Here is a 15,735-nt window from a genome sequence, read left to right on the forward strand (position 1 = left end):
TCTTTAATCACAATGTTTTGAAAACTCCGTCTTTGTGTCACCGCTTCCTATTCACCAGCATGGGCTCCAAAGAGCAAATGCTAGAGGAGATAGGAGGTGCTCCATGCCCTGGATAATGCAAGTGCTCATCACATGCAACACACCTATTGCATCAGAGAGTGATTTGGAGGCTGTGGGAGTGTTTACCTGAGCTTCACAGCAAAGTCTGTGCATGTCTGCCCTGGCATTTTCCTGGAGATGTCCTGGCTTGGACCAGGTGCACCTTCTCTGGGTGAGAAACTGATGGCCCGACCCAGAAATGGGGAATGGTGCCACATCCAGCTGGCACTGGGCACCAGGGGTGTACCCCAGGGCTCAGTGTTGGGCTAAGTCTTGTTCAGTGTCTTTATGGATGATCTGGATGAGGGAATTGAGGGCACCTTCAGGCAAATAACATCCATTTGGGTGGGAGTGTGGATCTTCTGGAAGGCAGGAAGGCCCTGCAGAGTGATCTGGGCAGGCTGGATCCATGGGCTGAGGGACAGCAGGGCCAAGTGCCAGGAACTGCCCTGGGGTCACCCCAACCCCACGGGACTGGGCTGGGGCAGAGGGGCTGGAGAGCTGCTGGGAAAGGCCCTGGGGGTGCTGGTGCCAGGGGCTGGGCACGAGCCCAGGTGTGCCAGGGGCCGATGGCAGCGGGCTGTGGCAGCCCTGGGGTGGCAGCAGGCCCGGGGCAGGGCCCGTCCCTGTGCCGGCCCTGCGGAGGGACCCCGAGGGCCGTGCCCAGCTCTGGGCCCTCACAAAGAGGGACATGGAGGGGCTGGAGCGTGTCCAGGGAAGGGCATGGAGCCCCAGGAGGGGCTGAGGGAGCTGGGGAAGGGGCTCAGCCTGGAGAAAAGGAGGCTCAGGGGAACCTTGTGGCTCTGCACAAGTCCCTGACAGGAGGGGACAGCCGGGGGGGTCGGGCTGTGCTCCCAGGGAACAGGGACAGGAGGAGAGGGAACGGCCTCAGGCTGGGCCAGGGGAGGTTTAGATTGGACAGCAGCAGGAATTTCCCCATGGAAAGCTGTCTAGGATTATATAACCTAGAAATGTGTATTCTATTTCATCTGTTGAAAGCTGGTTTTTGGGAGATGTTTAATCCTTCTCATACCCTTCCAGGGGAGAGGGGGGTGGATGCCTTCTAATAGTGGCTCAGCCATTAAACCCAGGTGTGGCAGTGTTTCTTATCTCTGTCACCACCCCTCCATCCTCCAGGGGGACATCTCCTGATAATGGGCCATTAGGGCCCACCAATGACACAGCACATTCCATCATCCCATTGTGAGATGCTCCACCAGTGTGGGAGGAGCCAGCTCTTCCTAGCTAGATAAAAACTGGGACTTAAGGACATAAGGGATCCAGTTTTTCCACTGGATTCCCAGAGGAAGACTGGACCCATGTTGTCACCACTGGACTTTCTACAGGACCATCTCTACTCCACAGAACCACATCTGTTACTCCAGGAGGATTTATCTGGACTGCTTCCAGCATCCTGACCACCAGGGTGCCAGGTCTTATCCCTGACTCTGTCAGGGTTTTTCCAGGACTTTTGTTTGCTTCCTTGCTTATTTTTTTGTACTAATACATTTGTATTTTCTTTTTTTTTAATATTCCTAGTAAAGAACTGTTAACTCCTATTCCCATATCTTTGCCTCACAACCCCAAATTGCAAAATTATAATAATTTGGAGGGAAGTGGGTTTACATTCCAAGGGAGGCTCTAGCTTTCCTTGGCAGACAACTGTCTTTCAAAACCAAGACAAAAGGGTGCTCAGGCCTTGGCAGGGGCTGCCCAGGGAGGTTTGCAGTGCCCATCCCTGCAGGTGTCCCAGGAAAGGCTGGAGGTGGCACTGAGTGCTCTGGGCTGGGGACAAGGTGGGCATCAGGCACAGCTGGGACTCCATGGGCTGGGAGGGATTATGCAACCTCAATGATGACTCTGAGATTCTCTGAATGCCTGGAATACAAACCAGGAGAGAAAAATTGGATATGAAAGAAGTGGGAACAAATGGATGGGATGAGACTTGGAAAGAGCTGGAATGGGTAGCCTAATCAAAAATTGTAACATCTTTGTAATATTTGAGTAAGAATTAGGGGTCCTTGTCTATTGACAGAAGCTCTGGATGCAAACAGCATGTCCTTAAAGGCTGCTCTGCATATCTAATTTTGACCACAGTGAGGTTTATATTCACAGTGACACATAATGAAGATATATGTGACACATCAATATGAGTAAACAAATACATAATTCAAAATAAAATATTAGTAGAGAGGGTTGTATTGGAAGCTGCTAAAATCATATCAAGTTTATGACAATGAAGCCATTCCTGTTTATTCACCCACCCTAAGCTAATCCTTAAGGGAAAACAATTAATAAAAAAAAAAATTAAAAAAAAATTAAAAAAAAAAAACCAAACCAAACCAAACCAAACCAAAAAAAACAAAAAAAAACAAAAAAAAACAAAAAAAAAAAACAAAAAAAAAAAAAAAAAACACACCAACAAAAAAGGCAACAGTGCCAACATCCTTCCACCCACACAACTATCCAGAGACCAAACTGAAACAAATTCTGGCAGAAAACAACCTGTATTTTTGATATAAAGCACTGTGTAATTGAGCCTTATTTATCTCTAGCAAGTACAAAAATCAGAAGGAAGTTTGCAGTTATGTCACACTCAGTAAATTAGCTGTGTTACGTACTGAAGTGGGGAATCATTACAACCGCAAAAATTAAAAATACAGCTAAAGTTTTAGCACTTATGAGCAGTGCACTTATTAACTACTACAAGAAATGGCAACCTCGAAAAGTTTTACAGTTAAATTTTTGTGCAAAAGGCCATTGCAAATCAATCAAAAAAACCAACATGAGACAAACAGAAAATGATACCTAACTTCAAGACTGAGCAATAGAAAAACAACATTTGTGATCTCTGGAAGCATCTCCAAGAAGGAAGCATTGCTCAACAGACCCAGCATTTCAGAAAAAGTCAGAGGCTACTAAAAGCTTTTGAGCAAAGGTTTTCCAGTTCCTTGTGGCAAGCACCACTGGAAAGAAAAAGTTAGAAAAACAAAAAACCTCAGAATCACCTTTCATTACACCCTCTAGAATAATAACAGTGTGATGAAATGCCACTGGATCTGTACTTTTATGGATTAAAGCACCACAAGCCTAATTAGGATTCCAGATTTTCTGAGGCAGTGTAATGCCTTAAATTGTTGTGAGGAAGTAACAGGTTTTAATTTCTAAATATAACAATGAGGAAAAAAAATTGCAGGAAAATAATATGGTGTCCTTGAATGACAGAAAAGTATTTGACTTAAAAATAAGGAAGTGAACAGGCAGGAAAAGAAGTTGACTGAAGAAAAAATATTTAACACACAACGAATGTACCAGGACATCATTTGCTGCTGTTTCTCAATTCCAGCTCAACCAAGGGAGTTGTGCTGCCATCAAAGAGTCAGAAGTCTGTCCCCCACTTTAGAGCAATTATATTATTAATATGCTAATATCTCATGCATATTAAAATCTTAGAAAAATATTGACTTAGATATGCAAGGTCTTATTGTCAATTATAATTAGCTATGAAATTTTTTAATGACTAGCAGCAATAATAATAACAATAAGCAGACTGATTGAGGACGAGTTGTCTGGAATATTTGGGGGTTTTTATTTGAAATGATTTCATGATTGAAGTAAAATAATTTATAGCGCAAATGAAATCTCTCCCTTACTCATAGACAAAACATCAAAATGCTTTAATAAAGATTTTTATTAAAGCAGAATTTATTATAGAAGTATTTAAATGTATATAAACTTTTAGAGCTTATATTCCTTTCTGAGACTGGTTTTCTTAACAGTGCAATTTAATTACACTTATGTTTCCTTCACAGATAAAATATTGCTGGATATCCTGGATATGAATCAAGTTCTAGGAGCTCAGCATCAAACCTTCTTACTTGCATACCTTCAGCAATAAGAAAAAAAGACCTCTCCAGCACATCAGACTGCACCTTTAAAAACACTATCTCCTTTGTTTCTGAGACAGAAAAGAGTTCCATTCTTTCCTGCCCTGCACCTTTGCCGGAAGCTCAAAGCATGCTGCTCAGAGTCTTTATTCTAGACAGAAATGTGCCTCAAGATTGACTGAAATTATCCTGAGTTACAAACCCCTATTCTGACCGGCTCTTATGTAGAAAAACCAGTGGAGATTTCAGATAGTCCCATTCTGCTCAGAACTGATGAACTCAGGTTCTTAAATGAGTTGAATTCCATACAGTATTTCTAAGATTAATCTTATTTTCTTTAGAACTTCTAATTCAAATGTTCAAAGTGCAGATAGCCAGTTGGCATCTGATCAGGGTAAAGATGCACTTTGTTAATATAGCATATATCTCTATATCATCTATATGGTCAGCTTAACCAGCCTCTAAATTTCCTCAAAATAACTAATAAATATTCTGTGCTCTAATATTGGGGGTTAGGTTTGTTCTGGTTTTTGGTTTTTTTTTTTTTTTTTTTTTTTGGTCTTAGAGAATTTTTCCCCATAAGCTGCTAAGAGACTAAGTACTGGTGCTTAGATGGTGCTTGACCAACACAAAAGACATGGCTGGAAAGTCAGGAGGGGGAAGATCACACGAGTTTTTGGGGAGAGAAAAGGACAGGGCTGGGGGAGCTGAGGGTTTCTTCTTGCTCTCGGCATCGGAGAGGATGGCCAGGCTGCTGCTGGCTGCGGGAGGAGTCCACTGTCGACAGAAAGTCCGATCCTGGGAATTCTACCACCATCCATCATCTGCTGAGGTGCCCAGGAATCCAGAGCCCCTTTCACCTGCCCTGCTGGAACTGGGCCAGCCCCGTCCAGCTGTCGCGGCTTCTTCAGCACTGCTCACTTTGCTGGGACATTCCCCCCTGCCTGCTGGGGACAACCCGCCGTTCCAGCCATCAGCCCCGGAGTGTTCCACTGTTCCAGCTTGGTGCTCTTTGGGGGGGGGCAAGAGATCAGACAGCCCCAGGCTTGTGAAACAAAGCCCCTTGAGGTTCTTGGTTCTGTTATTATTATTCTGTAGTATCTGTTTGTTTGTTTGTCTTGTTCTATTTACTAGTAAAGAACTGCTATTCCTTTTCCCATAGCTCGGACTGAAAAACCTATTTAATCTTCTAAATTATAATAACTTGGAGGGAGGGGATTGGAATTCCCCATTCCTAGAGAGGCCCTGCCCCTGTCTAGTAGATACCTGTCTTTCAAACTAAGACATCTAGTTAGTCATGTACATTTCTCCTTGTATTCCTTACTTGAATCCTTCCCTGTTTTATGGCCCAGGAAACCTTATTTCCTTCTAAAACACCACCTAATGCCCCAACCTTTAGTGTTTCAAGCATTGAACAGTGCTCCAACCCCAGTACAACTTTACTAAATGAATATTTGCCAATCTAGAACTTGGATGTCCAGCCCAATGCCCAGGAAACAGAGGTATAATTTAGACTGTTACTGCAAATCTCTCTCCTTTTCCTTGTAATGACATTTACTACTTTTTTAGGGTGGTTTTTTTTTTCTACTGAGTTACTCAGATGCTTTATTCACAGCTGCCTTCCACACCTCCCTATGGAATCAACTTCTGCTCAGCATCCAATTTTAATGCTTGCTCCTGAACTACTGAGGCCAGAGAGATTGTTCCACAAGCACACTCCTTTCCCATTTGTATTTCCTCATAAATATGGGCAATCCCACGCTATTATCCATGTGGATCACCTCTCCCGCTATACTTGAGCTGTGTGAAACACTAATGGGGCAATCTGTGCTATGTTTGAATACACTTTCACAACCCAGAACTGCAAACTCACCAGCCCTCCACTGCCCATTGGCAAACCTTCAGTGACCCATTAGGATCTGAGGAGCTCCGTGTAACCGTTTAGTTGTGTGCAAAAGGATAGAAACCACCTTAGCAAATTCTGTGGTTTAGTGTAAAAATGATGGATTGTATAGTCTGAGTTCCACTAAATCAGAGCAAAAAGGGTCAAGCAGAAAAGGTTAACGTTCCTGAGCTTCTCTTGCTTAAACCTCCATAAAGGCTTATTTCCTTCTCTTTCTCAAACTTACCAAAATTTACTAAGCTCTAAGTTAGAGATAATTATATGATGTACCAAAGTAACTCCCTAAAATGTTAGAATTACTGCTAATAATGCCTATAGTTATTTTTACCATAAAAGGCTAAATAAAATTAAATAAATGAAAGCATAATGAAAGCAAAGGTATTCGTGGCATTAAAAAGTACATTGTAGCTGAAGGCTTGTTCAGAAGAAATATGTATCTCTTCCTTTTTAATTAGTGTCCTTGCATTTTTTAAAGGAATACTCACTATAGATAACTTTAGCAGTGCATGTGCTGGGTGATGATTCAATTACTCTATTTATATTCTCAGTAAACCATATAGAGCCTTTCTGGCTTTATGCCCTTTCCCATTAGGTGACAAAATTGCCTCATACTTCTTCATTTCCAAAGAATGCCATTGGTGTGGGTAATTACCTGTGTCAGTGCCCACAGCTTTGTCCTTGAGATGCCTCTGCTCTGGGCCTGGAAAATATTTATTGTGGTCAAATCACCACTTACATTTCAAGATCTTGTCTAGATTTTCACCTCTTGCTTTGAATAATTATTCAGGAGAATTTCTGCTTGTTGTGGCAGTTCTGGTGCTTTGCCCAGCCTTTGGGCAGGGGGCTGAGGCTGCCACAGGAGCGCTGCTTGTTTGGCATGTGGGGCTGAGTGCCAAGAACCCTTTGATCAAGCAGTCAATCCCAATGAAAAAATCATCTCTGTGACTGCAGTGCCTGCGGAATAAGGACAACAGAAATTCCAGTAAAACCCTTCATCCAGAGATTTAAACCTTGGCTAAAAGCATGGCTCCAGGCTACAAGAAATATCCTCTCCCATGCACTGGCTTTGGAGTTCCCTAGCAGATTCTTCAGTTGTGTGTCTGTGATTCTGACGTGCAGAGTGTGAGGACCATAGGATCTCAGAGTGAGCTTGGGTTGGAAGGGACCTAAAAATAACCTTCTTCCACCCCTGCAAGGACACCTACCACTGTCCCAGGCTGCTCCAAGCCCCAGTGTCCAACCTGGCCTTAGACACTGCCAGGGATCCAGCCTCCCAGGGTGGAATTCCTTCCTAATATCCAGCCTAAGAGGGTGAAGAATCCAGTGCTGCAAATTATCATAATACAGCTCAGAGGAAAATCTAAACCTCGAGTAGTCCACTCAGTGCTACACTGGGTGAATATGAGCCTGGGGACTTGAAAAGGATCATCATTTTAGCTGTCTTTAGAGATAATGAGCCAGGCTTTCTGTTATTTATTGATGTGTTTGTCACAAATCTGAGCCAGCCAAGTGGAATATATTTAGAAGTCTTTACTTGTTGAAATCTATGGTATCATTCAAGGAAGCTCTACTATGTAATACACATATTCTGGGGAAAAAGATTACCTCACTTTTTTAAAAGAGAATTTCAGATAAGCATTGCTAATAATGAAAGCATTGCAGTATATTTTGTTTCCTAAGAATTCACTAGAATCCTGTATCTCAAGTAGATCTCAGCTTCAGTTTCAGAGGAATGAGTATGCAAATACCAGGATATTCATATTTAAATCAGAGGAATGTTGTGCAGTCAAATTCTGTTGCTAATAAATTTCTTTCTAGACTAAGTTAAACCAGCTTCTCTGAGATAAGTCTACTTTGGTTTCAAACTACACCAGTCCTCCATTTATTACTGCTGTTGTTATACCAATTAACCAGCAATGGTGGGCATTTCCTTAGTATTAATGTCCCACACTGTGAGTGTGCTAGGGAAGGTATCTGCGAGGTGGCTGTTCCAGCCATTAGGAAATGGAAATGCATGGAGCTGGAGGCAGAGGGATGACAGAGTTTAATTATTACATGCCTTATCCATGTCTGGCAACCTGATTGCTTGAATGATCTGTGATTCTGAGCTCCATTCAGAATCTGTAGGAAAAAGTGGTCTAATAAATAAGTCATGGCTATTTGATTTTCTTTTCCTCTGACTAGCATTGACAACACGTAACGTGGTAAGTGCTGTGAAACCTGTGCAAGAAACTGGGAGAATACTGCGGAGATTAAACCCAGCCTGAACCCTGCTCTGCTTCACTGCCCAGCAAAATTGGCAGCCAGTTAATGCCAGCAACACAAGCATGTCAATGGGAGCAGGAGTTACAGCTATAATTGTAATCTGCACAACGAAGAAACGTATTGGTGCGTTGAGGAGAATGGGATCGCATCTGACTATCCTGACTTCACTAGATTTTACTGAATGGTAGAAAATTCATTTCAAGCAAGCAGCAAAGAACCAAAGATGTGATGAGCCTTTGTACACACAAAAAAGATGCACTAAAAGCGACGTCTGTAATTTAATCATTCATTCTTACTGCACTGCAATTCAGGCTGTCAAAAAATCCTTGCACATGCCCCCAGATTCCTTTCCTGTTCAGGATATAGCTCCAGAGAGCTCAAACACATGATCAGCACTATCAACCCTGACTTACAGAGCAAGACTTCATTCACCCCTCTCTCAAGCATTTAAATTTCAAATAAACCTCCCAACCTTGGCTACAACTTTAAGCTCATGTAAGTCTCAGCTACATCACAGACTAATGAGAAATCTCATTAGGTCAGTGTTTAAAGTCCAGAGTCAGTGACAACGTTCACCCTTTATATCCAAAGAGCAGAAAGGTTCATTCTCAGGGAATCATTTTGCCAGTGGGCCTGCTTCCTCCAGCCTGTCATCACCTGGATATTCCTGCTCCTTTCCATTCAGCAGGGTAAACTTGGATGAATGGCAATGTAGAAAGAAAACTTAAGAATCAATTCACAGGTTCAATAGCTTTGAATCTCGCCCTTGCCAAGAGTGTATTTCTTCTGCACACCCTAAGCCTGCATTTCAGAGGCATCTCTCAAAAATGTCAAGGTTCTTTCTAATATTATCTTCTCTTAAAAATCCATATGGCAGAATTCATCAGCACAGAGGAGACGAGTGAGGAAAAAAGTTAAGCAACAAAGAAGCAAAAAATAATTTGATCCTATAAGAAAGAGATGTAAGAAATCACACAATAGGAAAAATGTGCAAAAAATATTTAGGAGTAAACAGATTTAAGGGTAGCTGTTGAGATGACGAAAGCTGCAGGAGGAGTTTAAAGGAAAACATACAACTAAATCTGAAATACTGAAACTAGCACCTAAATATCACCTGTACCATATTAATCTCATGCAGTTCACTTTTTTCCACAGACGGCTCTTTGCATAGTTTAATTTCTAGTAACCACAAAAAGATTAAGGAATTCTCTCTTGTGTGCATGCAGCTGTTAAGGGAAGCTCCCAGTGTGATGGTTCATGGGACTCTCTCTCAGGTACACTCCCACCACCCTACACGGCCACTGCCAGGACCCAGCAGCAGCTCCAGGTCCCCTCTTGGCTCCCCACACCCCACTCACACCCAGAGCAGGTTTTCCTCACTGGTTCCAGCCCAGGTTTCCCTCAGCAGAGCCTCAGACCTCTCATTCCCTAAAACCATTTATGCCCAGCACAGTAACACAGCCACAGCCCAAGCCTGTGCCTCTGAGGAGGGACCCCACAAAGGCTTTTCTCCCTTCACAGCCTGAGCATAGGGAAGCTTTGGCTCTTCTTCCTGAGCCCTGGGCTCCTGCCCTGACTCTGCGTGTCCCCCACCCAGCTGTGCCACAGGTCCTCGGATCCCTTGCCGTGCAAAGGTTCACAGGTCACACCCTCCTGTGCCTTGGGCTCCCACCCAGAGCTCTACCTGCAGCTTGCAAACCAAGCTACTTGCACCAGGTGTGTCTCCCATCACAAACAGAATGCACTGTGATTACTGGGACTTAAACAGAGGCAGAAGCCCCGTGCACTGGCCACACATTTCGGGAACCAAAAGGTAAAGAAAATACAAAAGTCTGGGCAGATGTCTGAGGGAGAGCCACTCAAGGCAGCTGCTCTTTAGTCTGGCTGGCCAGTTCAACTCCCTGAAAGCAAAGGCTGCAGAAAACCAGAAGCTCCTTCAAATGAGTTTGTTAGCAATGGGAAAGTAAGGGAGGGAACAGCACCATCCAAAATGTCTCACTTCCCATGGGTCTCAGAATATGATGGTAATGCTATTTGTCACCAATTGCATGAATTTGTTCTGAACAACCACTGGCCAGACACTTGTTTATGAATGAGAATAGAAAATGTATTTCTTCTAAATAAAAACCCAACCAAATGAAAAACCCCACAAAAGTCCCAAAAAAAAAAAAAAAAAAGTGGGTCTTCTGCCTGTCAAGTACATGCAGAAGAATCATGCTCCCCACTGGCTCACACTTTTCTCCTCCTTGTTCTGCTAGATATGAAAGGGTTAAATTCATATTTTGGAGCATTAAGATTAAAAACATTTAAAATTATCCACACACGTTTTAAATCTGATCACTTTTAAAAAGATCAGCCAGTCTGAGCCTGAGGATCTTCATCTCCATTTCAACTGGAAATGCACAAGCAGTAACGCTCCATTCAGCCACGCTAATCCTGCCTTGGAAGATTCCTACCTAAGACAGTAGCTGAGGGATGATGCAAATAAATAATTTTGTCATGATGACAAGCAGGAAACTGCCAAAAATTACCTCAGCTTAGAGCACAAATTTAGATGCAGGTACCTTACCTGCACAAAGCTCTGAAATAGCAAACTTAAAAGTGGTTTTGTTAAAAGTTGATCTTTATCTATTAAAGTGTTGTAAATCAGGGCATATTTAGGATCTACCATGCTGGGAATCAAGAAATAAAAGTCCAGTACGATGGCTTATGAGTAATAAGCAAATTTAATGGCAATTAAATGGCCTGTTCATTGCCCTGCAGATGGAGAGGAGAGCCTTGCACAAGCCCTGGGAAGCAGCCAGCCCAGGAAGAGGAAATGGTCCTGCACAAACAATTCCAATGTATTTATTTTCCAGCGAGAGATCAGCAGTCCATTAATAAGACTGTCAGTGAAGGCATCGTAATGACACACTTTGTATTTGCATTTGCTGCTTGTGTCTGCCTCCAACAGATTTCTGTTATTTTACAACAGAGATTTTGTCGATTACTGTCTTGGAAAAAAAAATCTAAAAATGCTCATTTTCCCCGGTTTGGCAGTTCTAAGAGCAAATTTAATTTCTTCTTGAGGAGCTTAAAAATAATTTCACTTAAATAAGCAAAGACAGTAGTCTATGAAATTAAGCCCTTGTTTTATGTAAATGTCAAATAATTATATTAGGAAAGCAAAAATAAACCATCAGCAGGAACACAAATGCTTAGAACAAGATTGGCATTATTATTTTCATAGCCAGTCTGATAAGAGGCAATTTTACAATAGCAGTAGATGCTGAGACTCCCATGAAGTCTAATGACAAGGCTGATTTCTTACAAAATTCTTGAGTATAATTATGTTTCAAAAACCTAAAAATGCAACAGGCAGACATCATGCTTGTGTGGCTCAGTAAAGCGCACTTCTCTCAACTTTGCTCTGACACACACAGGTAAAGGGGATATGAAAATGAACTGGAGGAGTGTCTTGCAAAATTATTCCTTTTATCTTGTTCCTTTTTGACTTTTTGGAGGAAATAAACTGTAAAGTGACTTGACTTTACATCTTACTATTCCAGTGTCTGAGACTGTTGGATCATAAACTAATAATTCTGCTTTCCATGCTGCTGGTAAATCTCATTATCTGAGAAAAGTATTATGGACATTTATATTATTTTTTTTCTTTTAAAAATATTAAAATTAATAACTGGTTAGAGATCAAGCTGAAAAAGTATGCCTGATGAAACCATACCTTCTTTTCTTTCCTCATGTGCTTCCCTGTGGCTTGGCTTCCCTGCAAGCAGAAAGTATTTCTGCTAATTTATTGAAGTATTGTTTGGCTGCAAGATGGCACAGTAACAGGGCACTGTTGGCACTACTGGCAATGACATCCCCAAATGACTGAGGTGGGTCAGAGGAACACAGGGTACAAAGATTCTAAGTTGGAAGCTCAGCTCACACCCAGACCCACCTTTCCCACTTACGTGTGTCACGGATTCCTAGTATGTTTGGTTTTGAGAATAAGTACCACAGGAAAGATATCACAACAAAAATGAGCCAAATAAGCATATTTTATCCCCCAATTTATGATGTTCACAGCTCTAGTACTATGAAACTGAGTTTCGGGTGCTCTGTACCATAATGCTGTGTCCTCCAACTCAGAGAACTGGGGGAAAAGCGAACATCGCATCCCCCAGTTCTCTCCCTGAGCAGCACTGATCACCAGGCTCTGGAGACAGATATTCCTGCAGTGCTGGCCCAAGTGTGTGCACAAACGGGGTTCTGCTGCACACTGAGTGCACAACAGAGGCATCAGCACAGAGGGCTCCAGGTTCTGTGTTCCAGTTCAGGACACGACACAGGGTGGCAGCCCCACGTTCCCCACCTGCTCCTTTGCCTCAATAGGCTTGCGTCAAATGCATTATCTAAAAATACAGTGCTAATGTGAATAATAAATTACACTGTCGTGTGTGATCCTGTCAGCAGCTCCAAATTAATTAAGAATTCTCCTTGATTAAAATCTCTGACCCGTATTGCCAGGCAGGGCAGCTCTCCTGACTCAGGTGTGCAGAGCAGCCACCAGGGCTCTGTGGACCTGAACAATGCAGGTTCTTGTTGGGAGCTGGGTGTGAGTAAACTCATCCATATGTATCCAACAGCACTACTTTCATGCAACATTACCCCTGTGCTTAATCATTTATGGCTCTGAAACATAATAGCACTCAGAATTAAGAACGTCTGGGTTGAGCCTTCAATTTACTTTTACAATAGCAAAGCTTTAATTCTTTCTGTCTCAATACAGCTAATTATAAGGCTTTGGTTTGAGTTTTTTAAACCATTTTTTAATGTTTACCCTGCACACCCTGTACATATGTACTCATCTATCTCTTCAGAATCTCTGCCAACATATTCACTAGAAAAAAAATATGCAGTTGTGAAAACAAGAAGAAATTGAGCTTGCACAAAAATGATGCTTTCTTTCTAAAATTCCCTAACTTGAACACCCAATACACTACATTTTATTTTACCAAATTATGTAAAGTTCTCACAGCCTGTTAATATCAATTATAAACCCAATAGAACAGTCAGAGTACACAAACACTTACTGGTTTCAGTGGCTACAATAGTGATGTTGTGCCATGTGCTGGTTTCTCTGTCCAGGGGTGTTGCCAGAGTTATTTTCCCATCCTCTGCGTTGATGTTGAACTGTCTCTCAAGGTCAGTGTGGCGATCAATGGAAAACCTGCAAAACAGACATCCCTGTAATCTACTTAATGAAGCTGGTGTAATCCATACAGTCACAGAGACAATTCAGGGAGGCCTCTGAGAGCTGCAGTTTCATAGCCAAATGGATTGAGAAGCTCAATAGCATAATAATTTAGAAGACAAAATGACAAACTGAGGGAAAAAAAACACCTTAATTATTATTGCCCAAGGAGTAATTAGCTGTATACCCAGTGTGAAGGTCGTAAAGTGCCCTCAGGTTCACTGGGTAGCATCTCTGAAAAACGGTGCTGATCAAGAGTTAATTACACAATCCATCACATTTATTGGACAGTTTCTATGGCATTTCACAGTAACTGATGATAATTTCAACAGTAATGTATTAAGCCACAAAAGTGGTGGGCTTTGTGGTTATTTTAAAAAAGGGCTGAATAATATTATTTTACCAATAAGTTTCAGATTAACGAAGCATAAATGATTTACCAAGCACATTATTCCCTTGTGGTTCAAGTAGCTCCATGGGCAAGAAGACAGTGAATCCTATTTTTTCCTATAAAACACTGCAAAATCTGGAGGCTCACTTATTTTATGGGTTGACATCACTGATTTTTAACCAAACAAGCTCCATCTGACAGGTAGTCAGAGTTTGCAAATGTGAATGTCCAGGTAGATTCTGCAGCCCAAGCAGGGGCAGCCTGACAAGGAGCCAGAGCTGCAGCGGATTGCTCCAATGGTGCATTAAGCAGGATGATGATTTAAAGCTCCAGAAAGATTTTATGTTTGTCCATTTGCACAGAGTTATTTTATTAATGAATTATTCGTGAAAAGAAGCTAAATCACAAAACTGAGCCTTCAGTTTCTTGACAGGAAAGGTAGGGAAAGAGGGAGTTGAGTGATAAACTATTGATATGGTTTAACAGAAATTGACTTCAAGGGAGTTTACTGAATCCTAATTGTGGATTTATATAAAAGCCTTTTAAGCCTTTGTGTCTGTGTATTACAGCAGCTACCACCATGCACTGGCAGTTTTTACATCTGTTCTGCATTACAGCAAGGCACAATAAGGTGAGTTAGGATATGGTATCAGACTCAATTACCTTATGGAGTGGCCAGAAAAGTGACTGCAGACTGTCACTTTCTTATCACTTTTCTACCTTTTGCAAGCACATTGTTAAAATTCCCCAATAAAAGTAAAAGAATATATTTTACTACTGTGAGAATTGCATAGTTATCTGAAAATCAGCTATTCCATTCTGATTTGTGCTTTATCAGAAGCAACTTCCCAAAACCATTTTGATTTGGACGTTCCTTTATACATTACAATAAATATATTCCAAAGAACTCAAACTCATTTCAGCCTAACACCATCAATTTTAATAGACAGAGCATTAGCATCTGATTTCAAAGCTTAGTATTATTGTGTTCATCTTTTTTATTATTTTATTATGTCATTATCAGATATTTTCATATTTAGAATGAAAGTTACATTACAATTAGATTATTTGTGCAATGCATTCTGTAAGATACAGCTCACTTTCAAAATGAGCTCTAAATGATAAAAACTTATCAAAATCTCAAAGTTTAAGCATTTAAATACTGCATTGCAAGGGATCAAGGCTAACCTGATCACACTGGTAAGGCACTTAGGTAATGGATTTAAGAGGGAAATCCCAGCTTAACTATGAAATGGGATGTTAGATATTTATTTGTTTTGTTTGAAACTCTGAGAACTAGTTTTACTCATTGAAAAGTTATTAGTTTGGTAAGAAGAGTACCAGAAAAATATTAAGTCAAGTTCCAAATGTCTGTGCCTAAAGCTGCATACATGCATCTATATCGGGACATTTAAGTAAACTGGTTTTCTCATGAGCTCCACATACTCAGTTCTCAATGGTTTAATGGGAACTGCACTAAACTCAGCACTTCTGAAAATCAGGTCACTTGTGTAGAAGAATAAAGCTGTAGGTACTTAACTTCAGGCAATCATTTTTCAAAATGGATCTTAACCATATTTTGATGTCTCCCTAGTTCCAATTAAAGTATTAGAAGTAATATTCTAGTACTAGTGAAGTTAGTAAAAAATACCTTACAGCCTTTCACAGGTTTAAGATTTCTCTCAAGAAAATACAAGAAAAGGCAACAATCAGCTCTTTTTAAGGAGTCATCACTTAAAACTGTCTTTTAGTTCTTGAGTTTTATGTAATGATGCTGAAAGAACTCCACTGATATCAAACATACATGAAATTTTCACAGTCCACAAGCAAAATAAAATGTGAAATGCACACATGATATTCAGCGTTTAGTTGACCTGGGCCTGACATAAATTCAACTGAGGGAAGACAGTTTTTCTCTAAGGATCAATCCCTCCTTAAACTTCCACTCATGGCC

General features: G+C 41.3%; 1 protein-coding gene across 6 annotated transcripts in view; it reads right to left on the minus strand.

Annotated features, from left to right (window-relative positions):
* Positions 1 to 15,735, minus strand: part of CDH8 (cadherin 8) — a 156,666-nt gene that overhangs the window by 42,206 nt on the left and 98,725 nt on the right. For 5 of the 6 annotated variants that reach the window (XM_040075132.2, XM_040075130.2, XM_040075131.2 and 2 more), the window contains 2 exons: positions 13,230 to 13,366; positions 11,876 to 11,917 (listed from right to left, as the gene is read on the minus strand). In XM_040075132.2, the coding sequence (XP_039931066.1) occupies positions 11,876 to 11,917; positions 13,230 to 13,366 (179 nt within the window). The remainder of the gene's footprint in view (positions 1 to 11,875; positions 11,918 to 13,229; positions 13,367 to 15,735) is intronic. The other variant, XM_040075133.2, reaches the window with a different exon arrangement.

This window comes from Hirundo rustica, chromosome 11, assembly GCF_015227805.2.
Source record: "Hirundo rustica isolate bHirRus1 chromosome 11, bHirRus1.pri.v3, whole genome shotgun sequence".
In the NCBI taxonomy this organism is placed as follows: domain Eukaryota; kingdom Metazoa; phylum Chordata; class Aves; order Passeriformes; family Hirundinidae; genus Hirundo; species Hirundo rustica.